This window comes from Xenopus laevis, chromosome 2L, assembly GCF_017654675.1.
Source record: "Xenopus laevis strain J_2021 chromosome 2L, Xenopus_laevis_v10.1, whole genome shotgun sequence".
Lineage (NCBI taxonomy): Eukaryota > Metazoa > Chordata > Amphibia > Anura > Pipidae > Xenopus > Xenopus laevis.
The window spans coordinates 182,799,139-182,826,433 of NC_054373.1; the positions used below are offsets into that span (position 1 = coordinate 182,799,139).

At 41.8% G+C, this 27,295-nt stretch overlaps 1 protein-coding gene across 1 annotated transcript; it reads right to left on the reverse strand.

Moving 5' to 3' along the window:
- Window positions 1–5,673: 5,673 nt before the first annotated feature.
- cdk6.L (cyclin-dependent kinase 6 L homeolog) lies at window positions 5,674–20,845 on the reverse strand (the record flags this gene model as incomplete). The annotated part of the gene is given in 8 exon segments (NM_001095486.1): window positions 5,674–6,223; window positions 6,953–7,088; window positions 7,632–7,682; window positions 9,064–9,173; window positions 11,676–11,843; window positions 12,852–12,987; window positions 17,535–17,787; window positions 20,759–20,845. Coding segments are annotated over 7 exon segments (960 nt in total). The 3' UTR covers window positions 5,674–6,082.
- Between the last annotated feature and the right edge of the window lie 6,450 nt (window positions 20,846–27,295).

Genomic DNA, 27,295 nt, shown 5'->3' on the forward strand with positions numbered 1-27,295 from the left:
AAAACATTTTTCTAAGATCCGCAAAGACGAGCTTTGATGTTTGGTAGTTAGGAGTAGAGAGTTAGAGAATAGTTCCATTTTGGAATCAGCAGCATGTGTATTTTTCAAAAATATATGGTTTTCTGGGGTAATCCTACTGTTTCAGATTTTTTTGTAAGAGAGATAGGAGTGGCAGGGTGAGTGTGAGAGGAGGAGTGGCAGGGTGAGTGTGAGACAGAGGAGTGGCAGGGTGAGTGTGAGACAGAGGAGTGGCAGAGGTGAGAGAGAGGAGTAACCATCCCAGCCCCAGGAGGAGGAGTACGTTCTGAAAGCTTTAGTGACAGTGAGTGGGGATCCCTAGGAGAAACAAGGGAAAGTTGTGCTCACCACTATTTTTTAAAACCATTAGGCGGGGGTGCAATGAGGCTGTGACCACAAAATACATATAGACAAATACAATAGTCCTCTGCACTCAACCCATTATCAATATATTTAAGACAGAGACATTTTGTGCTACTGCTACTGAAAAATGCCTTACCCTTTAAACAACACAGGGATTGTTTGTCCATATATTGCAATATATTTAAGCTGAACAACTACGTCACACTCATCCCATATCTGGCCAGTCCTACGCTTAATTTTCATCTGATTCATTAAGAATTCAATTGCTTTATTATACATTTTACAAAGGGACTAAGTTTTACCTGCAACTTACTTGCTGCTTTCAAAGTAAAACTCCCAAACTTGGCTGCCCTTTTATTAGACACCAGTGGGATCCCTAGGAGCCCATAGGCTGGCATGGTAAGGCGAGAAAACCAAGCTTCCAGCAACTGAGCGCAGAGCCTCAGGCAGCACTGAAGGGACACAGGCAGTAGTAATGGTCTGTCTACTCTTCCCACAAGTAGCACTCCAGACTCTTTCTAGGGTTCCACATGGCCTGGGCAGTGAGTCCATTTGGGAAGCCCCTCCTAGTCCAGCAGCACCTGTTCCCAGATCGCTTCTTGGGCCAAACCTGAACCTTATAGGCCTATTTCAACTTGAATGACTGCTCCATGGCTGTTTCTGAAGCACCCCAGATTAACAAGGGTAAGGCAGGCCCGGACTGACAATAAGTGGATTCGGGCTAAATTTCATTCAAGTGGGCTGGCCCGCTCTCTCGCTCCTAATCAAAACCTCCTGTGCTGCAGCGTCTCTGGCTATTTCCAGAGCCCTGTGACACGCCCCTTGTGTTTGCCTTCTCTGCCGAAACATCAATATTCCCAGCTGCCGAGGATGAACAGGGAGCCATAGTAATGTCTGTAAAGCGGTGAAAACATGGTGGCGACATCTAGAGGATGTGTAGCAGCATAGGTGGGCCGTGCGGGCTCAGACTTACTGAACAGAACAGACGCTCCTCACCTCCCCGATCGCATGAAGTAGGTACATGTGCCAGCAGCAGGGGTGGGGGAGGATTACAGAGGGGGCCCTGTGATGGAGGGGGGCTCTTGGGGACCTAATGTGGCAGCCCTGGTGGGCCCTGCCCCCCCCAGTCGGACATTAATGTGCAGGATATGTCCGTGTTGGAGCTGGCTGCACTGAAGCCTGTCAGACTGAAAAGTAAATGGAGGAGGTTAGAGGATCTTCTCACCAGGTAAATACTTTGTATGGTCAGTAAAAACAATGTTTCATGTCAATGTGAATAATAGGGAAAATGCATAAAAATATATGAAGGCCAGTACACTCATGTATTATAAGGGATAATGTACCCCCTACTGTAAATGATAAGGATATTAGAAGTCACTGAGGGGTTGTTCTGTGACCATATAAAGACACAAGGCTGCAGGCTGAGTTATACAGGGAACTCTGAGTATCACTCATGTATTATAAGGGATAATGTACCCCCTACTGTAAATGATAAGGATATTAGAAGTCACTGAGGGGTTGTTCTGTGACCATATAAAGGCACAAGGCTGCAGGCTGAGTTATACAGGGAACTCTGAGTATCACTCATGTATTATAAGGGATAATGTACCCCCTACTGTAAATGATAAGGATATTAGAAGTCACTGAGGGGTTGTTCTGTGACCATATAAAGGCACAAGGCTGCAGGCTGAGTTATACAGGGAACTCTGAGTATCACTCATGTATTATAAGGGATAATGTACCCCCTACTGTAAATGATAAGGATATTAGAAGTCACTGAGGGGTTGTTCTGTGACCATATAAAGGCACAAGGCTGCAGGCTGAGTTATACAGGGAACTCTGAGTATCACTCATGTATTATAAGGGATAATGTACCCCCTACTGTAAATTACAAGGATATTCAAAGTCACGGAGGAGTTCAGTGGCCATATAAAGGCTGCAGAATCTTTAACATATTTTACATTACATAACTTTGTTTAATATCCATCATAACATTATCTTGAATGCTATTTATAATTTGGCATAAAAGTATTTGCCTGATGCTTTTACATTACTTTTCTTGCCCCCATGTCCCTCTAGGAGGGGGCCCCCATATTTGTGCAGCAGGAGTCTGTTAACATTAGCGACTCTAGCAAATAAAAACTCAACTTGATTTATATGTAATTTTAATTGTAGATTAATATTTCGAAATTAAAATTTTTAATATCGGTATCACTTTAAATGAGAAAGGCAGCTCTTTATGCACCGATTTTTTTGCAGTTTTACCCCAATATATAAGTGGATGAGTATAAGACCATCGACTGTTTACACGTGGGCTGTTTTTTAGTCCCAGTCTGGCCCTGGGGCCAGGGCAACAGTACATTTATTAACATGTCATATTTTGATATTGCTGTTCCTCTAAAACACATTGACACCACAAAAAATTGGGAACACACAAAAACACAGATTTATACACAATTTACTGGGGAAAAAATCACACACAAACACACTGACACACTCGTACATTTATAGACAGATATAGGGTGATTTCAAACAAAGGTGTTAATTTGTACCAGTTCAATTACCCATATTTTGCGATTTAGTAAGTAGCCTGTTCAAAGTAAATTGCTGGCTGGTTGTTATTGACCTACAGAGATGTGTGTAAAATGTAAGGTGCAATGGGCAAGAAAATAGCTGCATAATACCCTGTTTATTTTTACATCTGTACACAATATTTACCGTATATACTCGAGTATAAGCCGAGGTACCTAATTTTACCTCCAAAAACTGGGAAAGCTTATTGACTCAAGTATAAGCCTAGGGTGAGAAATGCAGCAGCTTCTGGTAAGTTTCAATCAAAAAATTGAGGGTTTCTGCTCCCATTGGAGGTGCCGGCGTCTCGTTTCTGGATGCCGGCGACCATTCTTGGACGCCGGCGAATATTCTTGGAGACTATTCTTGGACGCCCACGACTATTCTTAGGCGCCGGCGACTGTTTTTGCGCTTGACCCGAGTATAAGCCGAGGTAGAGTTTTTCAGCATATTTTGGGGGCTGAAAATCTCGGTTTATACTAGAGTATATACGGTACCAAGCTCTGTCTGCCAATAAAATCACACTATAAAAGAATAACAGCCTGTTTTCAGAATGAGATTTCAGAGAATACAGTTGGTGTGTGGATGCTTTGAATTCAGCATGAAGAGGGTGGGACTAGCTAGTTGCTACGTGACATCACAGTGGGGCTATAGCCACTCCCATTCAGTAATTGCTTGAACCGGCTCTCAGAGAAAGCATTCTAACTCACTGTAATATTATTGAATGTTCTTCAAAAAGTAAGCATTTCTGTTAAATGAATATATTTGAGAATATTATTATTTTCATCCTATCTATCCACTGGGAAAATTAGATCTTCGCGATAGTTCTCCTTTAATATTTACCGTCCGTCTATGCTGGGAGGTGGAGCTTTGTGCAATTATAAAGCAAACAGCACCTTTCCCAAAACCTGCATTTTACAGTCTTATAATAAAACTCCATAGGCAATGATCAGTCATGGAGGACAAGTAATAGGGCAGCTACCGCCTCATGCTGTCCTACTGAATACACCGAAAAATGGCAGCATCGTAATTATATAGGGAAACCAGAAGAGCAAACTCGAATAGAGTTCTTTCTCAGAAAAATACTCGAATATCAGGAAAGGCAACAAACCTCTTCAAATTGGTCACTGGACCTCTCCCATTGACTTATACATGAAATCGCCAGGTTTTAGGTGGCGAATAGTCAAATTTGAATTCTTAAATGGCCAGAGTTTGATAAATCTCAAAAATTTGATTCGCGGTTGAATAATTCACATTGACAGTTTTGACTATAAAATAAATGTTAAAATTCGAATTCTCAATTCGACCCTAAATAAATCTGCCCCTTAGTGTTGGAGTCAACACAAAGATCCCGAATGGCAACAGAGAAGAGGATTTCAGCAGGCTGATTTTGGCCCCGGCCTGACCCCCTATATAAAAGTATGAGAAATACTTCTGAGCCCTCCAGCCGGTACCTTATCTTACCTAGTGTTCTGGTTACAGACTGGAAGATTCTAGACGCATCACTTACTTTTCTATCACTCTCCAGACTTTAAGGTTAATGGCACAAGTAGTTTTCTCTCCCTACTAACTGTCAGCACCCATTCCGCCTTCATTTAAAATCAGTGGAAGTCCGCGTGGGTAACAACAGGCATTCGCTCCCTGACACCAAATGCTAGGTGTGCCATGACTGTAAACACTAGGGTGAACACTCTCCTGCAAATTCTCACTCTCCACTACTACAGAATTATATATATTATACATGGAATATTTTATATAGAGTTATTTTTTTTCATCCTCACTGGTAATTCCCACCCAAATCAAACTGCCAGTTTATCAGTAGACTTCAAAATGTAACGTACCATTCAGAATGCAAACGTTCGCACTTGAACCAACACGGATAACAGGGTTCAATGTCAACAGACAAAGTCAAAAGCACAAGGACTTGTACTAAAGAATTCAGCATTACAGAGGCAGGAGTCCATGAAGTAGGACCCGAATTGTACAAATTATACCAAATAACCACAGTGTCAGCAATGGGTCCTTGCCTGGAAAACGTTCCCCAGAATGTCAGTTGTAGGGGTGCAATGAATCCAGGATTTGGTTGGGGCTTGACGGGGTTAAGTTAAACCCTAAACAGTCGAATCCTAACCCTTATGGTCATTTGACTTTGAAGTCGTCAATAATTTAAAAGGGTTTGTTTACAAATTACCTTTCTGGATTTTATCAAACGTGAACATGCAAATTTGGATTCAGATTCGGCAGAATGTTTCGTAGAGGATTCCATGCATCCCTAGTCAGCTGTCGTCATTATTTCCCTCAATTGCCATGTTTTTACCACTACTCAGGGCGAAGAAACAGCCACAGACAAACTTTTAGCCCCATCCCAGAGCAACAGTTGACCGCGCAAAACAGTTCTGGCCAACCACAAAATGTGCTCCTTGGGACGAGAACTGGCTAAGCAGGTGCCCATGAAATATAAATCCACTTATTAATAAAACTCAGCAGGTGCCCATGAAATATAAATCATTTGGCTCATCGGTAATAATGCGCCTTGGCTGTGGATTTCCATCTTTGTTGCTCGTTATAAAACTGGGATATAGAAATACCCTTGAAATTGTATCCAATATAAAACATTATTGTAAAACAGAAGTACACAAAAAAATACACAGACATATCTCCGTCAGGCTCGCGACAGTCCAACGTGCGCTATACTTTAGCACATGATCAATAAATTGTTTCTTTTTTTTTTTTTTAACACCCGAGAGATAGAGCACCTTGATAAATATTGTCACCAAATGATTCTCCAGATTTGACACCATCATTGGTCATTCATTGTGGTGAGAACAAACAACAGACGCATAGAGGACAGTGTTGCTTATTGTGCGTCTCCCCAAACCATAAATGTAACGACCGGTGAGGCACCAACACGGAACGGCACAGTATAAAAAGGCCGCGATCATCTTGCATCGGTCACAGTGACATTTACAACATAAAATCCATTAAAGTCAGGAAAATGTTTCACAATCATCAAATGGTCACTTTGTCCCTAATTTGCTTTCCATCCTGCTGAAAACATTCCTTTTAGGCAAAAGCAGAGAATGTGCCCACGTCAGAGCCAACTCAGGTGCCCCCCACCAGGGCCGAGGTTTCATTTCACATCATCCGTCACGGGGCGGATAGAAGTAAAGTGTTCTTGTTTGGAGCAGGCCTGGGGATCCTCCGCAAAAAAGGGGTGGAGCAGAGCGTCGGAGGCGGAGACACGTTTTTGAGGGCTGAAGGTCAACATGGCCTGGGGAGGAGGGGAAAGGTAGATTTTATTAATAATAAGAAACACTAATCTAGGTTTTCTGATAGGAATATTCCTGTTGTTAGTACTAGGGATCTGCTGTGCCCGAGTCTCTAGTAGGTCACACACATCTGCTCCTAGAGCAACCTGGTCACATAAGCAAATCTTTGCCCAATTTGACCCCACAACTGGGGGAAAGGACAGTTTTGGAGCCATAGAAAGGCTGACAATTCAGCAACTGTGCCAGCAAATTCTCTGCCCAGTCGGTTCATTTACTTGCCCAGATGACCCATTTTCCTGCCAGTCAGCCCATTTCCTTTCAGAGTTCCCTGCCCCATCCACCTTTCTTCTGCCTAAACCACTTGTTTTCCTGCCTCTTTACATCATAGACACCAAGTGACATCATGGCTGGTCCCCATTCCAAAGGCCAGTATTAGATAAGAGGAAAGATGGCAACCCTAATCCAGGATAACCAAACACCCCAAAGAAATGCACCAATCCAGGATTCGGTTCAGTATTCAATCTTTTTTTTTTGTTCAAACAGAATCCAAATCTAGAAAATCATGTGACATTTCGTCTCAAAACAAGGAAGTAAAAAAAATCTTTTACTTTTTTTCCCTTTCAACTCCTAATTTGCTTATGCAAATTAGGACTCAGCATTCGGACAAATCTTTCACGAACGATTCGAGGGTTTGGCTGAATTGTCAGCCTAATGAGCAGGGAGGCATTTACCAGCAGAAGATCAGCTCCATTGGGATCAATTTCCGGCACAAACTTCTCCACTGGCTGCTGAGTCCTCGGGGAAAAGGCAGAACGAGACAAAGTAACATCCGCTGGCCACTCTTCTTCAGAAGGAAGCCCAATCATTCTGGCAAGACATAACCAATTTAGTGAATGAAGAGAGGGGTTTGGGGCACACAATAAATAACTGAGTGTAAATGGAAGAAGGCTTCATTTTGCATGGATTAAACAAGCCACATGCACCTTATCTGTGTCTCAGAGTCTGGAGCCTCGACACATCAATTAGTTCTTATCACTTGCCACATTCAGCAAATTTGTGCCAGAAACGACTGGTTCCTTCCGCCAGGGCGTGATGCAACTCACACATGTGATTCTGCTGATCCACACAAAGCTTTGCACTTAGTGATTCCTTGTTATATGTGACACTCTCGGCTAAGAGCAAAGCCTTTGCTTTGGAATAAAAGGATCACCCATGGGCCACGTTAGCCTCACTCATGTCTAGCCCAATACACGGCAAAATCTGCTCACTTCATGCATTGTGGGAAGAGGAATATATCACAGGTGGCATCTCCAGCCAATCACAGGACTGAGTGGCATAACCAGGCATTCCCACCCCATGTAATGAAGCCCAAGCTGAAGTCCAAGCCAATAAAGTATTATTAATACTTACTCAAATATCTTGCACAACTGGTCAGCTTCTGAATTGCCGCAGAACAGGGGTCTGAAATAGAGAATGATTAAACACTGGGGTCATTGACTTAGTATTATGCTTTCCCTACATGGAATCCTGTGCTGTTCTGTGAGTGGCTACAAGGCTTATATGCAAATGCAATATTTAGTTCTTGGTTTTTATATAGTGACAACACATTTCTACTGCGGATTACAGAGATCACACATCATTTCCAAGTGGAGCTTACACTCCCTATCACATTCCCATTAGTCCCTGCCCAGTGAGCTTGCACTCTAAGGTCACTATCACATTCCCATCTATTCCTGCCCCAGTGATCTTACAATCTAAGGTTCCTATCACATTCCCATGAGCTCCTGCCCCAGTGATCTTACAATCCAAGGCTCCTATCACATTCCCATCAGCCCTGCCCCGCTGAGCTTACAATCTAAGGTAGGGATGCACTGAATCCACTATTTTGGATTCGGCTGAACCCCCGAATCCTTTGCAAAAGATTCGGCCGAATACCAAACCGAACCCTAATTTGCATGTTAGGGTTCCATATCTGATCAATCTGTGTGACTTGGGGAACAGGCCTACTGTTTTTCACAGGAACCAGTAACAGCAGCTCTATTGGATGAACTGCAGCTCTGTATAATTATTGCTTTGGACTTTGGTTGCCCTTTAAATTGTGATGCCAGTTAAATATTTAGAATAGATTGGCAATAAAGCCCAGCCTTCCAGTTCACCTTCTGATGAAGCATAAAAAGTGTCAGTCATGTCAGTTGCAGTCACTTTCTGCCCATTACAGACTTTATTACAGCCACTGCAAGTCTCATACCACTTCTATCTATGGGAATAAATCATCTGGACTGGTATTTTCTTTGCTCTTGGAGACATATCACTAGTCTTCCGACTGCCTCTCTCAATTCAGAATGACTTGTACAAAGATCTTTTTGGAGTTGAATTTCCTGGAATCAGTATAAATCTGTTTGGTATAACTAGCGTGGGGTCAGAGAGCTCCACTTCTCCACTAGATGGTAAGCTCCAATGCCCAGTGCCCTCTATAATGTTGTTATTGGCACATATATTGTATGGTTGATGTATTCACCTCTGCATTGTACAGTATAAGGGTGGAGCTAAGAAGTCTGAATTCTTTCCTTCCCTGTGTGCTACTGTACCCCAGAAGAACCAAGCAAGCTACTGAACCCCACACCCCAAGATACCTGATCCAACCACTGTACCCCAGATTCCAAATGCTCCCTACCTACCACTGCTCTCCATTCACATGCCAACACTCCCCAGCCCACTCTTCACCCCTCATCATGAGAGACCCCCCTCCGTGGCTGCTCTCTAATCCCAAATGTCCTTAAACCTCCACTGCTCCAGAACATGACTTCTGAGTATTTTGTGCAGAATATCCCGACATACTCACTTTTGCTTGAACATCTCTGAGAAGATGCAGCCCGCGCTCCACATATCTACCGGCGTGGCATACGTGGACTGAAGCAGGACTTCTGGGGCTCTGTACCACAACGTCACTACCTGCATGGAATATGGGAAGGAAATCATGAGGTTATTTTCACTCTCTAGTACAAATATCTGGGCAACATGGGGCTTAAAAATATTTCAAAGGGCATTGAGGATCCTAAATATTCCCTTCTGTGACTATGTTACCAACCTGGTACTCCCTGCAGCCTAAGCCTTGGCAGAATAATACTAAATATCACTGATCTACATGGGCCAAATAATCAGCATAATAGTCAGGGACTCTGATCTCAGCAAATATATTGGCAGCCGTGAGCGTGAATATTATCACTGCAGGATAAGGGGAAATAAAAAATACACTTGTGTTGCCGCCATTTCTACGTCTATTATTCAATTATTTGCAATTTCTAAAACAGAGGGAAAATCAGGAAGAAGAGAGTCATTGTGCCGTCACAATCAGCCTGTGTGTGGAATCAGAAACACAAGTGAAATATTCCATGTTCTGCACCGAAAAGGCAAAGTCTGCCCAACAGTAAGATCCACGACATGAATGGGTTCCTTTCATCTCAGGCACAACATGTATTGCGACGTTCCATGCGCTCACAGAAACAAAGGACAAGTTGGGCTGGAAATATATTCCCTGTTGGGAGGCACTTGCAGGTATTAGAATTGGATTATCCACTGAACACACTGCTCATAAGTTTATCCATTCAGAATTCCCACTCCCTGGAAGCAGCACACACACAATAAGCACTTCTTTCTGCATCTGAATAATCTCACATGAAGCCTTAAGCTCCCGCCCATGTTATCTGTGGATACTCAGCAGCTGTGTGCACGTGTCGCATGCTGGAGACACAAATGCCCTTGTGTGTGTGTTACACAATCAGCTGCAGCACACTGTGCCTATCTCACTGCTCCCATCCCTACATGAGCTTTATGGGCAAATGTCTCATGATAAAGAGAAGTGGCGGCAAGAGAAGTGGGAGATGTCTCATGAAGAGGCAGCGTGCTGATGGTATCACCCCCAAACACATTCAACAGGGGGTCACTGGGATCTCTAAAGGGGTTGTTCCCTTGCCCAACACTTTTTTCAGTTCAGTCGTTTTCCGATGGTTCACCAGAATTAAAGACTTTTTCCAAAATAATATTGAAGCTTCATTTTTCACCTTCTTATGGATTTCTTAAGCAGTTTTGGAAGAGGGGGTGACAAATTGTAACGATTTTAAAGGAGAAGGAAAACCATTTAACAATTGGGGTTCCAACATTTAGGCACCTCAAGTGACTACTTTTACTTACCCGACACCCAGGCCGATGCTCCTATCAGCAGAAAACCGCACCGGCCCAGGGTTCTTCTAGCGAGCACCACCGAGAGATCCCCTTCCTGTTCTTCAGTAGAGCAAAAAGTTGAACTTTAAAGAAAAATCTACCTATTTCACTTTACTGTGCATGCGTCTGCCCCGGGAAATTTGAAAACCGAAGAAGCAGGAAGACTATTGCTCCGTGGTGCTCGGCTAGAAGAATCCCGGGCTACTGCGGTTTTCTGCCTGAGTCTCATTAAAGGCAGCGGTTAGAATTGATACAATAGTCGCTAATATTTCACAGATGCTGCTGTGAAATGGATCAACTAGTGTAGCAAAATGTAACAGTTCAGAAAGCAACCGGATTACCGAGTCTGAAACAACAGAGACAGGAATATTAAACTTCGATTTGGAAAAACAGTAAGAAATAAAAAATGGAAAACAATTGAAAAATATCTATTTCTGGAGAACAATCTAGAAACAGCTCAACTGAAAAAAGTGTTTGGAAGGTGAACAACCCCTTTATGGGGAAATTTCAGACTGAGGCCATGTGGTGGCGCCAGTTTTGCAAACAGCGTAAATAAGTGGAAGCCACAAGATCCTAGGTCTTTGTACTTCTCCAAAGCGGATATTTGTGCAGCCCAAACCCCTGAACATATAAATGCACAAAAGCTCAGTGGCCCAATAAACCTCCACCTCGTGCTCCATATTGGAATTCTTTCTAATTGAGCATAATAGGCAGGGGAGGCATGTAGTTATTGATTTTATTATTTTTGCCCTACCCATGATGAATTTTCTAGGGAGACCACTGTAAGAACATATAATATGGATTATTGGCTGTGTATTATACAGACACAAACACACAACTGTGCACTGCAGAGAGCCAATGTTTTACACACCCCTCCCAATAATTCAGCTTTGTATTCCATCCCTGCTCTTGATGTTACACCTGTAAGAACAAAAACTGTCCTTTTGGGTTCTACGCACGCTACTGTGTTATACCAAATATATTTGCCAAGTAAAGTTCCCTCGTTGTCAGCACAAAGTAGAACGGGAATAAATAGGGAGTGTTGTGTTTACCCAAAGAGTAATATTTAGTCCCTTGTAAATCTACTGGGTGATGCCTTTCTTGGGGCACAGTTGGTAACGGTTAGAACACTGACTTGATACCCGCAGCATTACTTTGGTCAGGTGGTTTATTTTCATCTAAGTTCTCCGTTAACATCTACAAGCAGAGTGTGAGGCTCAATAAGAAGCTTACCACGGGCGTGAGAGCCATGTGACAGCTGTATATCCTCGCTAGGCCAAAATCGGCGAGTTTCACCTGTCCCCCACTTGTCACCAAGATGTTCTCGGGTTTAAGATCTCGATGCACGATGCAATTCAAATGGAGAAATTCGAGTCCTTGAAGGAACTGCTTCATAAGGTCCTGAGGGATTAAACAGAAGGAGGGCGGCATTGACAAACCTTTAATCGTGTGCAGTTCAAGTCTTGGCAGCAGAGCTCACAATCTGAACTAGTAGTAGAGTCAGAAGTACGACACAAGAGAAATGGTAGGTATTTTTGATATTGTATATTTAGCCAGGAGCTGTGGCATAGCTTCAGTGGTTGTAGCACCCCATACCCCCCCTTTAAACTAGTGGTGATCCTATGCTTTTAAAATTGGGTGTTTGTTTTGGGAATATCTCTCCTTTAAAAGCCTGATTGCTGGCTGGGGAGGATTTAGCCCTCAGTGAAAAAACAGCGTTCAACGGACATTGATTACAGGTAATGCTAAAATGCACATAAAATATAAAACAAGTTAGGGAACGCCATTCGGGGTTTACCTTGACGTGGTATGGTGGCTTATCAATTTTATGATCATAACTTTGTAACAAAATAACCCCTGTTTTGGGTACATATGTAATAGCATTTATTATACTTATATATATACTTTAAAGCCTTTAGAGTGCTCCCACAACCCCCCTGTTTTGATATAATATATATATATGTGTGTATATACAGTGCTACGCAATATGTTGGCGCTATATAAATACATGTTAATAATAATATATGTGCATATGTGTGTGTATATATATGTGTATATATATGTGTGTGTGTGTACTTTGAGAAAGGCTCTGGAAGAGCCGAAACGTCAGTCCATAGCTCTTTAAAAATTTTTAATAAAATTTTATATTTTAATTTTTGAGCAGCAGCTGTGAGTGCTGATGCGATGTGTGTGTGTCGTGTGTGTGTGTTGTGTGTGTGTGTGTGTGTGTGTGTGTGTGTGTGTGTGTGTGTGTGTGTGTGTGGTGTGTGTGTGTGTGTGGATCACTTGTAGAACAGAAGATAAAGTGGAAGGCGGAGGACACGCTCATAAACAGTTAAATCTGTGGACTTTGTGTTTAAATCAGTGACACCCCCTCCTTTGGCAAAACAAAATCAGAACTGTAGGTACCTTAATAGTCTCCAGTGGAAGACCTGGAGGTGGGACTTTGCTCAAGTAAGTCTTCAGGTCTTGGTCCACATGCTCAAACACCAGCGTCACTTTAGTCTCACGGTCGGTTCGGACAGAAGCACAGACGTCCATGAGTCTGGAGGAAGAAACGGTCATTAGAATCTACTGAACTTACTGTTCAATGGGCATCTTACACCTGAACATGGTGATTCACCCAGAAAGTAACATTCCTGCACTACTAGCTTTGTCACCTCTCTTTATGGCTTAGTTTGTTTCCTATTCAGAATCAGAAGAACAAGAACACAATACGTTATGTGACGTATAAATTCCACTAAAATAGAAAAAATAATGATGTATAGTCCAGCCTGGAAAAAGAGCGATATCTTGAATGCAGTACTTTGTAGAACCAATAACTCCAGCAAACAATTCCTGCAGATGCTGAAAATGTTCCTGGGTGGTGAAAAATAAAGGCTGTGATTGGCTATTGGTAGCCCCTGTGTGGACTGGCAACCTACAGAAGACTATTTGCAGTACACCTGGTTTTAACGCAACCAAAGCTTGACTCCAAGCCTGGAATTCAAATATAAGCACATGCTTTGAGGCCAAATCCAAGGGGTTAGGGAGCAACATTTCTAATGAGCAGTTAAATTTTTGTCACATCAATCCATGGAACTTGGTTTCAGAAGGTTGGTGGAACATCCAGTTGATTTTTCACAAACTTGGCTTGCAGCAGAAACAGTAGGTTCCTCCATGGTGTCCTTCTACTACCACCGCTACTGTTTAGTGTTCTTCTTATGATGGACACATGGACAAAGACTTTGACGAGTTAGTTATTTCTGCAGGTCCATTGTGGTTACCCCAAGCTTCTTTTTAACCCTCAGAAGTGCACTCGTTATCTTTGCAAGACAGAGAAAGTAGCAACATTACTGAAATTCCTCCATTTCTGAGCTTCTGCATCTCTATTATTCTTTTATGAAAGGAGAACTGAAGCCTAACAAATTTTGTACATTATGTTTTTGGCTTCTGTCCCAGCCCAAGGCAACCAAGATTTAACACCAACAGCAGAACATCTCCATAAATCTATACATTATACATGGTATTTGTATGTTCATAGGACTTTCAAACACACTGAACATCATACTTCTCTGTATATTGGGGATGCACTGAATCCAGGATTTAGTTTGGGAGTCACGTATATCACAGCAACTTTTTGTAATATTTGCAGAATTGTTTAGGTTCAATTTTACTTAGATTTTAGCCCAGAAAACACTTTTTCCGATAATTTTTTGTAATGAAATCATCAAGTCAAGTTCCAAACACAGAACACGGAGGTTCCCCTTCTTAACGCATCTAAATCAAGTTAACACATCCCACACCATTAAAAACATTCACAACCATGGGAAAAACCATCAGGACTTCTCCACATGTTCAGTTTCTGGATACATGATGACTCTATAAATCCTGAAACTGTTTGTCTAGAGCAGCTTATGAGAATGTCATCAATGTATGTCAGATATCTAAAATTAACAGACTTCACCTTCTCAATTGTTTTGTCTCCAGGCAACACACCCGAGAGTATAGCCAACTAGTTGAAAGGTCGCTCCTTTAATGACTTATAGAAATGACGTGAACACAAGTAAATATTAAAATATATATATATTTACAGTCATATGAAAAAGTTTGGGAACCCCTCTCCGTCTGCATAATAATTTACTCCACTTTCAACAAAAAAGATAACAGTGGTATGTCTTTCATTTCCCAGGAACATCGGAGTCCTGGGGTGTTTTCTGAATAAAGATTTTTAGTGAAGCAGTATTCAGTTGTATGAAATTAAATCAAATGTGAAAAACTGGCTGTGCAAAAATGTGGGTACCCTTGTAATTTTGCTAATGTGAATGCATGTAACTGCTCAATACTGATAACTCATCATTTTGGTTACTGACAAAGGAAGGAACTTGAATTCATCATAGGGAGATAATGCTACAACACTAACCAGGCTTGACATATATGGGTACACTCACTGACCAATCAGCCCAAGGGCAAAAGAAGGCAAATTATTTAAAAAAAGAAAAAAAAACTTTAATATATTAATATAAAATATTAAAATTAGGGATTTGCCAAAGCCACTATTTTGGATTCGGCCAAACTCCCGAATCCTTTGTGAATGATTCGGCCGAATACCGAACAGAATCCAAACCCTCATTTCCATCTGCGAATCAGTGAGGGGGAGGGGAAAAGCCCGGTGTGCAGCTAAAACATTTTGTACTTCCTGGTTTTCTGACGAAAAGTCACATGATTGTTAAGGATTTGGTTCGGCCAGGCACAATGATTCAGCTGAATCCGAATCCTGCTGAAAAGCGCCAAATCCTGGCCGAATCAAAAATCCTGGATTCGGTGTATCTCTAATAAAAATGAAGACCAATTGAGAAGTTGCTTAGAATCAGCCATTCTATAACATACTAAAACTTAAAAGTGAACGACCCCTTTAAAAGGCACAAGCTTTGAACGTTACGCCATAAAAGGCCTCGCTTGTTCCAGCAAGTTTTATTGATTTCTTTCATGTAACCTGAACTTTACAAATATCTGTGTAATTTCCAAACCCAATGTTACTCTAAAACTTCCAAAGAAGTGGAACAGCAAGAGCTTGTCTGCAGAACGACGGGCCAGCGATGTACCCCGGGGCCACAATGCCCCCCATAACATATCCCTGTAGGGTTTCTATCTGATACTAAGTCTATGTATAAAAGCCTAAAAGACTGATTATAGGAAAAATAAATAACAGCAGAAACAAAAAGGGCTTCCACTTCAGTTTGCAGTGAGTTCTTGAGTAGAAATGCTGGCGTGTGATTTAGCCAGTGACCTTTTCTCACGTATGAGTTAATGATTATTACTGTTCCCTGGAAGTTCTTCCCCAGCAAAACCAGCCCCCCGAGGTCTCCATCATGTACCCGCCCACACTACACCCACCCGTGGGACACCTGCCTGCTCTCACCTGCACCTTCTTAAATAATGATTTTAAAAAATTATTCTCTTTTTCTGTGTAATAATAAAACAGTCGCTTGTACTTGATCTCAACTAAGATATAATTAATCCTTATTGGAAGCAAAACCAGCTTATTGTGTTTAATTAATGTTTAAATTAATTTCTATCAGACTTAAGGTATGAAGATCCAAATTAAAGAAAGATCTGTTATCCGGAAAACTCCAAGCACCAGTATTCTGAATAACAGGTCCCATACATGGAATTGAGCTGAATGGTCACTGCCCTTATATTCCCATATAATGAAAAGCCTTAAAGAACAAATAAAGAATTAGGTAGAAATGTTGTACATTATGTTTTGTGCTTCTGTACCAGCCCAAGGCAACCACAGCCCTTTAGCAGTAAAGATCTGTGTCTCCAAAGATGCCCCAGTAGCTCCCCATCTTCTTTTCTGCTGATTCACTGCACATGCTCTGTGCTGCTGTCACTTACTGAGCTTAGGGAGCCACTCACAATATACAGTACACATAGAATAGAAATGTCACAATACAAGGCTGATTAGTAATTAATACACATAATTACTACATGACAGCACAGAAACCAGTGCAATTAGCATCAGAATTGAATAATCAGCAAACCTGTAGCATCAGCTTATATTACAGCCAGGGAAGCTCATTTTCTGCTGGATAATTAGTGACGAGCCCTAAGCTTAGCTTCTCAACAGCCAATCAGAGCCCACTGAGCATGTGAGTGTCACAGACACTTTCCAAGATGGTGACCCCCTGTGACAAGTTTGAAGTCCTGGATCATTGCTGCTATTGACAAGCCTTGTGCAATATGTTCACTATATAAAATATGGCATAGCCACGTTCATTTTAAGGGTTTAGTTCTCCTTTAAACAGCTTTGCAATTAACTCTTTCCTTGAATGAATGAAAAAGAACGTTGATAATAAACCCTTCCCCTGCACATTAGTTTAATAGCTATGGTCTACTAGAAGAAGAAGCCTTCTGCTCTTAAAGGAGAGGATAGAAACAAATGCTAAAAAAAGTGGTGGCCCCTGTGTGAACGCCCAAGGTCCTCTCGAATAATTGAAATATTTGCACAGTCAGCAAGATTTTAAAGACATCAACAACAATCTTAAAGGGCCACTGTAGAGCCCTACTAACATGTGAGCACTTTACAAAAAGGACAATTAGAATTGTAGCATTAAACATGTGGCTTCCCCCAGGCCAGCTAAAAATGACTGATGTCTCATAGGCCTCCTGTTGTACCACAATCCCCTATACAGGAAGTAGCAAAGGAAACCTGATGACATCATGGCTCATTAGAATCCCTGAGAAAGCAAATAGTGTGGATAAAACAAAAACTTGCTATTTTACCTGCAACAAAGGCTTCAGCACCCCCACCCACCCCAGACAGAAGAGCCCAGATTACCCTTCTCTATGGAGCAGTTGCTGAACTACAATTCCTCGCATGCTTCTGGCTATGAGAGAAAATGGCAGGAATGTAGCAGGGCCGACACTATTCATACACAGCAAACATACCACAACTCACACACGTACTCTCTCATCATGGGAAATAACATTAAGGTGTATCACTTCCTACACTAACCAGTCCACTGATTTAAAGGGGAACTGCTGCTAGAACACAAAATCCACTTAGGCAGATGCTTAAAGGAGAAATAAAGGGTAGGACACACTTACTTTACAATGTTTGGATGGTCAAAATGCTCCAGGCGTTTTAATAAAGCCACTTCCCTGACAGTAGAGAGGGGGAGCCCATTCTCGTTGGTTTGCACCCGCACATTTTTCAGGGCCACGAACTTTCCACTGTGAAGGTCCCTGGCCTTGTATACCGTGCCATAAGCCCCGACGCCGATCTCTGCGACAGGCTCATACTGCCCGTTCATTTCTTTAGCCATATTCCACACCGGTATTCTTCTCAAGAACCCCCTGTCTGAAAAGAACGGCACATTACATCATGTTAACCATGGCCCATGCAATCCATAAATTACACTATAAGAATATCAGAAGCTCTTACACCTACAAATGGAACAACATGTATAAATGCACTTCATAAGGTCACAAAACTCAACAATTACTTCTACTACTATCCTTATCATTTACATTATCCCTCATAATACATGAGTGATACTCAGAGTTCCCTGTATAACTCAGCCTGCAGCCTTGTGCCTTTATATGGTCACAGAACAACCCCTCAGTGACTTCTAATATCCTTATCATTTACAGTAGGGGGTACATTATCCCTTATAATACATGAGTGATACTCAGAGTTCCCTGTATAACTCAGCCTGCAGCCTTGTCTCTTTATATGGTCACAGAACAACCCCTCAGTGACTTCTAATATCCTTATCATTTACAGTAGGGGGTACATTATCCCTTATAATACATGAGTGATACTCAGAGTTCCCTGTATAACTCAGCCTGCAGCCTGTGCCTTTATATGGTCCACAGACAACCCCTCAGTGACTTCTAATATCTACTTTATCATTACAGTAGGGGTACATACCCTATAATACATGAGTGATACTCAGAAGTCCCATGTATAACTCAGTCCTGCAGCCTTGTGTCTTTATATGGTCACAGAACAACCCCTCAGTGACTTCTAATATCCTTATCATTTACCAGTAGGGGTACATTATCCTTATAATACATGAGTGATACTCAGAGTCCCCTGTATAACTCAGCCTGCAGCCTTGTGCCTTTATATGGTCACAGAACAACCCCTCAGTGACTTCTAATATCCTTATCATTTACAGTAGGGGGTACATTATCCCTTATAATACATGAGTGATACTCGGAGTTCCCTGTAATACCGAGTCTGCAGCCTAGTGCTTTAATGACTTCCAATATTGTACAAAAGAGTGATAGAATAAAGGGGAACTAAACTACATTTTATAAAACAGGCCCCATGCACAGGGAGCCCCAGACAATGCAGAGAGTGACAAAAGCTACAGATATAAGCTTAATCCAAATGTACGTTGTTACTCTGCAAACAGAATTATTTGAGGTGATAGAAAATCCTTAAAGGGCCAGTAACAGTGACCAAAACAATATTCTCATTTACCCACACACACCAATCGTTTAGACGGCGCACTCTTGGGAGACCACTTCAAAGGAATCGCTTGATTGTAGGTAAAACACTTTATTCAAACATCTTGATACACTGCAAACCCAGCGACCATGAGGTCTGACGCGTTTCATGTCACTGCACTTCCTCAGAGACCTCACTTCCCATTGATACACATGTTATTTAAACCCTGGGGCTGGATGCACCTGGGCCACAACGTTAGAACAGTGAGCTCAAGCATGAGATTGTATATTAATTAACAAAGTATTGGAATAGGCTACTACGGGCTCGAGTTTGAGAATAGGAACCCCTGACTTAACGCTCGATGCGTGTATATTAGTGATGTGCGGGTCAGGGTTTCCCTTACCCGCAATCGACCCTAACCCGCCCTGCTATGACCCGCGCCCGGGGGTCCTTTTATAGACCCGAGCCGAACAGCCCCGTCGATGACGACACAAAAGGGGTGGGGCGAGCAGACGCGGGACTATAAAACCAGAACCCGGATGCAGGAAGTGGCGGGCAGGGAGAGCAGGGGAAGAGTTCAACCCGCCCCTGCCCATATCGGGTCGGGCCGCACATCGTGTGTGTGTGTGTATATATACACACACACATTTACCCACACTGCAATCCACTATATGCAAATTATTAAACCTGCCTCATTTAGCATAATAATGTTTCTCTCCCGGGGCAAAGAGTAGGCGGCATAGAAACACAGGAATGAATTATGCCCCGCCCCCTTCCCGTACGACCTCAGTTTGATGCAATTAAAATGTGAATAGGACCCCAGGCCTTTGCTATGCAGAGTCCTTATATCACATTGCACAGCTACAATGGAGGCTGTTGCTACAGGACAAACTCAAAGTTCTGCAGCTCAACTGCACCAACCTCAAAAATGTAACTGTGATGTGGAATTAAAGGGCAAGGAGAGACTTTTTCTAATGTTATGACCCCTATAGTCCTTTTGGGCAACCGGTGCACCTACAAAAAAAAAAGAAATTATAAAAATTCCCCACCCCATTAATACGAACTGGCACCATACCAGGTAAGGTGGTTCTGTGATTGGCTGATCTAAACCACACACTGATCTCAGCCAATCAGCAGGTGCCACAGTTGGGTAGAAGAATTCTATGGGCCTGGGGTCTCTTTTTTACATCCAAGGCACAACACTGGCTATTAAAGGGGTTGTCCGCCTTTAAATTAACTGTTAGTAAGACGTAGAGAGTGATATTCTGAGACAATTTGCAACTAGTTTTCATTTTTTATTATTTGTGGTTTTTTTTTTACTTATTTAGCTTTTTATTCAACAGCTCTCCAGTTTGCAATTTCAGCAGTCTGGTTGCTAGGGTCCAAATTCCCCTAGCAACCATGCATTGGTTTAAATAAGAGACTGGGATATGAATAGGAGAGGCCTGAATAGAAAGAGGAATTAAAAGTAGCAATAACAATACATTTGTAGCCTTACAGAGCATTTGTTTTTCAGATGGGGTCAGTGATCCTCATTCGAAAGCTGGAAAGAGTAAGAAGAAACAAAAATAATAAAAATAATGAAGACCAATTGAAAGTGGCTTAGAATTAGCCATTCTACAACATACTTAGAGGTGAACCAGCATTAGACAGAAATTGGATCCAGGGAAGATCAGGCAGAAGTACAATGGTCATATCAGGCTGATTTCCTTTGCAGCCTCTACTTCCTGTACAAACTTCAACTATTCATGGAAAGTCACGAGGAACAACGTGGCGCAGTCACAGGGAATCCCTGAGTAACGCGGCTGTCAGCGCGGAAGGATATCAGCAGTTAAATCACAGAAACCTCACGACAAAAGGTCTCGGGACTCACCCTGGCGAGCATTGGAGCCTTGCGCCGCTGATCTGCTGACATGGAGGCGCCCGCATTCACGCCATGCCTTCTACCACTGCACGCTAGCTTGAGGAGGATGTGGGAGGAGCCTGAAGTCACGGCCATGTTACCGCAATGTGGGCGTGCGCGAGGCTACGTTCCTGTCCCATATAGCTCCACCCTTTCCCCAATGAACCGCCAGCATAATAGCGCCACGTGACTACCCGGAAATAGAAATCGCTAAAACGGGAAGCGGGCGGTAGGACTGTTGATGTTGCTTGTGCTCAGTGTGGCATAAAGGCGCAGCTCTGCCCACAACGAGGCGAATTGCTGTGCTCCATACGCTCCGAGCAGCTAAGGGGCGGCCTCCAGCGTTTCCATCCCCCTTGTGATTGGATGGAAGTTTAAGCCACGCCCAACGACCTGTTTCTGAGCAAAGTGCGTGTTTTTGGCGGGCTGCGCTGTGTGTGGTGCCTGTGTGATCGTTTTACTGAGGCTTAATAAAGTACAAACGAGCTAAGATAGGGATTTGGGCTACTTTTTGCCCTAATGTGCCGAGCCTGCGCCTCCCAATGCATGTTGGGTAAAGTTGTTTTCGTTCAACAATTTGCTGTCTGCCAAGTTTCACGTAAGACTAGGGATGCACCGAATCCTTCTGGCCGGCTGAACAGAATCCTAATTTGCATATGCTAATTAAGGGGAGGGAAATTGCGTGACTTTGTCACAAAACAAGGAAGTAAAATTTTTTCCCCTTCCCACCCCTAATTTTCATATGCAAATTAGGATTTGGTTCGGCATTCGTTCGAATCTTTCGGGGGTTCGGCCGAATCCATAATAGTGGATGTGGTGCATCCCTACGTAAGACTACAATACCCAGCATGCAATGGGACTGACTTGTGTAGTTACCAGATTTTGGCCTCTGTACCCCAGTCTCCCATCACTCTTAAGCCTTCTAGCATTTTCCGATGACTTTTTCCTCAATTTCAGACAATTTTGGGGCAAACATCTGCCGGTCACCAAAATGTCTAGAGTTTGAGCTGTTTTACTGATATTTATTGAAATTGTTTATGTATCAAGGCCTTATGGGGCCCCTATACCTCCTGGGCCCCCCTCTGTAGTGACGGCCAAATCTGTCTCATTTTGCTTCATAGAAAAATTACGAAGCAGTGAAATTTTCCAAAAAGCCATATTTTCACATATTTATCTGGTTTTTTTAGACTTTTTTGCACATATGTGCTATTTCTGGGCTACGTTTGAAATGTCCCTTGGCTGGTTTTGGGCTGGTTTTGTAGCGGACTTGGCTGGTTTTGAAAATGAGACCTGACAACCCTGCTGTGTAACAGTTACTTGGGCTGTATGGACCAACGGGGTTAATTACCAGATATAGTGGTGGTGATGAACTTCAATAATACGCAGTGGGTTGCTGCAAAAAGGTGCTGTTTATTTAAACAGATAAACCCGGTCTGAACAAGAAATAAGAAGCTTCACATTTTGGACTGAATTTTCCACGTGGTTATTGTACTTGGAGGATATGTCACTACATGTGGGACATCTTTCACTTCTAATGTGCACGGCTAGGCTACATATTCCCTAGTAGCAATGGTCTGCAACTAATTTCACTAATGAGAGGTGGAGTTTAAGGTTTATAATCATGGATGTTTTTTGTATGTTGTTCGACATTGAAAAAAGCACTGCAGCAACCACTGCTATATTGGCCACCAACACTATATTTGTGTTAATCTGCTTCATTGGACGGAAGTATTTGTGATTGAACTGAGACGTTGAATCCTACACTCTATTGGGGTTAATTACCAGCTAGTGCACTAGAGCATGGGTTACATGCGACTAACACACAACAGCCTAGGGTAACAGTAGTTTTTTGTTGTTTTTTTAAATTGCCCTCTGCTATCACTAGGATACTCACACCCGGAGGGAGCTCCTAATGCGAGCAGCCATGTTGTACATTGCACATAACACACTTGTGACATCACACTCATGCAAATAATGAGCAAGTTGCACCATTCACTCTTTATGCCTGTGCGCTCGTATTCATACCAAGAGTGTTTAACATCAAGAGCTGAGACAGGTTGTGACTACAGAACTGTGTGTAGGGCCGGACATGTTTTTGGTAGAACAGGTCAGCGGCTTTCACAGGCCAGGAGAAGCATTTGGGAACCATTGGATCTTCTAATTCCAGGAGACTGATCTAATTCCCGGGCAAGAGCTCTAGTAACAGGAATGGCTTATCCGCAAGTGAGAGAATACAGGGAAACCAAAAATAACCCATTAGTAAGTTGAGCCCAGGACTGATCCAATTGCCTCTTGGGGTCAGGAAGGAATTTTTTTTACCCCTATCAGGCTTCAGATTTTATATGTTTGCCTTCCCCTGATCAGCTAGAAGTCAGGCAGCTTTTATTGACACAAAAGGTTTGAGCTCAATGGGCAGGCATTTTTTATATTTAAACCTGTGTTATTAAATAAATCTGTGTGCGTTGTCATATCTTTTTCACATTATCAGCATTCCAGAAAATAAAAGTTCTGGAAGTTTTGTATTTGGGACATTTTGGTAATTAGCAACACATCCACTAAGGGGCACTGTAGCAGCATTCATTTCTACTGGCTCCGCCTCCTAGTTCTGCTGTACAAACCATCCGACATGGGGATGCCCATTTATTAACATACTCATTTTAGATGTTTTTATAACCACAGTTAAACTAATTTTCTCTAAAACCAGTTAGTTTTATAGATATTTGCCTTTTTCCTCTGACTCTTTGCAGCTTTCAAATGGACGTCTCTGACTCCCTTCCAAAAAACAAATGCTCTGTAAGGCTACAAATGTATTATTATTGCTACTTTTTATTCCTCATCTTTCTATTCAGGCCTCTCCTATTCATATTCCAGTCTCTTATTCAAATAAATGCATGGTTGCTAGGGGCATTTGGACCCTAGTTACCAGATTGCTTAAGATGCAAATTGAAGAGCCATTAAATAAAAAACTAAATAAGTCAAAAACCTTCAATAATAAAAAATGAAAACCGATTACAAATTGTTTCAGAATATCCCTCTCTACGTCATACTAAAAGTAATCTCAAAGGTGAACAACCCCTTTAAAGGGTCGTTCAGCTTTACATTAACTGTTAGTATGATGTAGAGAGGTTTATTCTGAGACAATTTGCTATTGGTTCCAGTTTGCAATTTCAGCCATCTGGTTACTAGGGTTTAAATTCCCCTAGCAACCATTCAGTGATTTGAATAAGAGATTGGAATAGGGATAGGACAGGCCTGAATAGAAAGCAGGGCTCTCTTCCACCCTCAAAAAAAAGACAATTTCCACAAGAGATTGCTGTATTCCTCAAAAACCACAAGGTTTTGAGGGGGAATAAAACAGATAAAATATATATATAGTGCAGTATTTCAAAATAAATTATGATATTTTTAGTGAACTTGCTATGTTCGAATATAACCGCGTGTGAATAAAAATTCATGCACCACCATCAGGAGTTAATATTTAACCAGTTTAAAAGTTTGTAACTTAAGTGGTGCTAGAGGTATTTCGGCTATAGCCCTTATTTATATATCCAAGTTTTGACACCCGTGGTTTTTGAGGAATACAGCAATCTCTTGTGGAAATTGTCTGAATATAACGATGAGACATAGAAAGTTGTAATAACAATTAGGGATGCACCGAATCCAGGATTTGGTTAGGGATTCGGCCGAATCTTTGAGCATGGCCAAAGTGAATCCTAATTTGCATATGTAAATTAGGTGTGGGAAGGAAAATCACGTGACTTTTTGTCACAAAACAAGGAAGTAAAAAATTTGTTAAAAAAAATTTCCTTTCCCGCCCCTAATTTGCATGAGCAAATAAGGATTTGGTTCGGTATTGTCCCGAATCTTTCAGAACGGATTCAGGGATTTGGCCGAATCCCAAAAAGTAGATTTGGTGCATCCCTAATAACAATACATTTGTAGCCTTACAGAGCATTTGTTTTTTTAGATGGGGTCAGTGACCCCCATTTGAAAGCTGGAAAGAATCAGAAGGCAAATAATTTAAATATAATAAATAAATAATGAAGACCAATTGAAAAGTTGCTTAGAATTAGCCATTCTAGAACATACGAAAAGCGCTTTAAAGGAAAACTATACCCCCCAAACAATGTAGGTCTCTATTAAAAGATACTGAGTAAAACAGCTCATGTGTAAAACCCTGCTTCATGTAAATGAACCATTATCATAATAATATACTTTTTTAGTAGTATGTGCCATTGGGTAATCATAAATAGAAAATTGCCATTTTAAAAAATAAGGGCCGCCCCCTGAGATCGTAAGATTCACTGTGTACACATACAAACCACATGTAAGGTCACATGAGCCAATTAACAGACAGAGTTCTGCCTTTTGCTTCCTCACTTCTTCCTGTTACAGTTAGTGTTGTAGTATTTCTGGTCAGGTGATCTCTGAGACAGCACAGATAGAGTCACGAAATGGGGGTTCAAGGCAAGAGATGTAAAAGGGCAATATTTATGTAAATATATATTCCAGTTTGGTAAGATTCTTTAATATGTCATTCAATTTGATATAAACTATCTGTTGCTTAAGTATTCATTTTGGGGGTATAGTTTTCCTTTAAAGCATTGTGACTGTAACTTACCTGTAGCAGGTGCATTTAGGAATCAATGTTGGATTGATAATGTCTCGACTTCTGCCTGCTGCCCCACTCCTGCCATCTTCAACCCCAATTTGTATTATTATTGTTTGCTGCCCCATCCTGCCCACAGCTCTCTTCTATTGTTTATGGACCATGGGGGGGGGGGGCGTAACATGAGCAAAGTGCGATCCCTTCACACAACCCACGGCAAGCAATCAGCATGTACTAGTCTACACAACTGGAAATTGCTTTTCAGTAGAGACCTAAATAAAGTCTTATTTGTACCCTGGCTCATTACACAAAGAAAAGGCTAATAAATGGTGATAGTGTCCCTTTAATGAGATCAATGACTGATGAAAGAGAAATAACACGAGCAGATAAATATATCTTTATTTCCTGCATTAAATGCACTTTATGCAGTATGTACACAAGGTAATCGGGGAAATAGCCGCAATACAACAGGTTGGTAAATAGCACATGTGTTTGCTGGGAGACAGATAAACAAAAGTACAACATTGTTCTGTGTGTATCTGAGAAGTTAATGGTGCGTACATACGGCCGTACTGATAACGCCTTATTAACGGTATTAATGCTTGTTTGTTTCATTTGGCTGCTGCTAATGACTGTGTCCTGTATATAAGTCTTAGGATCAGGGCACACAGGCAGATTTGGGGAGATTAGTCGCCCGGCTACAAATCTCCTCTTCTTCGGGCGACTAATCTCCCCAAACTGCCTTCTGCCGATTGAAAGGCACTTGGAGCGATTCATTTTCCGAAGTTGCCTCACGAGGAAACTTCGGGTGACTTTGGAAAACAAATTGCACCGAGTGCTTTCCCGCCGTCAATTTTCATTATAGCCAGCGGAAGGCAGTTCAGGGAGATTAGTCACCCGAAGAAGAGGAGATTTGTCGCTGGGCAACTAATCTCCCCGAATTTGCCTGTGTGCCCTGACCCTTAAAGGGCACCTGTTGGGTGAAAATATTTTCCCCAACCAAAGGTAATGCCTGCACTCCAGTTGGAGGCAACAGTAGTTTTTTTTTAAATTGCGCATTATATGCATGCGCTCTCCACAACATGGCTGCTCAAACTGGGACCTCCCTCCCGGTGTCCTAGCGCTGGCAGGGGGCAATTTTTTTTTAAAAAAACTACTGTTACCCCCAACCGGAGTGCAGACAATACCTTTGGTTGTGGAAAATAGTTTTGCCCAACAGGTGCCCTTTAACTACAAAGAAATTATGATAAATTAGGAACATTTTGCATACATGGCTGTAGGGGATTAGGTGACCTAAGCTTTATTAAATATGAAGATTATAATTACAATTAACGGGGTGGTTTACCTTTCAGTTAACTTTTAGTAGGTTATAGAATGGCCAGTTCTTTTAACTTTTAAATGAGTGTTCATTATTTATTTTTTTATAGCTTTTGAATTATTTGCCTTCTTCTTCTGAGTCTCCAGCTTTCAATAGGGGATCACTGACCCCATCTAAAAACAAATGCTCTGTAAGGCTACAAATGTATTGTTATTGTTACTTTTTATTACTCATCTTTCTATTCAGGCCTCTCCTATTCATATTCCTGTCTCTTATTCAAATCAATGCATGGTTGCTAAGGGAATTTGGACCCTAGAAACCAGGTTGCCAAAATAGCAGCCTGGAGAGCTGCTGAATCAAAAGCTAAATAACTCAAAAACAACAAATAATAAAAAAAATGAAAACCAATTGCAAATTGTCTCAAAATATCCCTCTCTACATCATACTAAAAGTTAAATTAAAGTTGAACAACTGTTTTAAAGGTTAAACAACTGTTTATGGCTATCCATGTGTACAGACTAAAAACTGTCAATCACAGATGGACATTTACAACCGCCTCATCATAGGGTCAGTACGACTG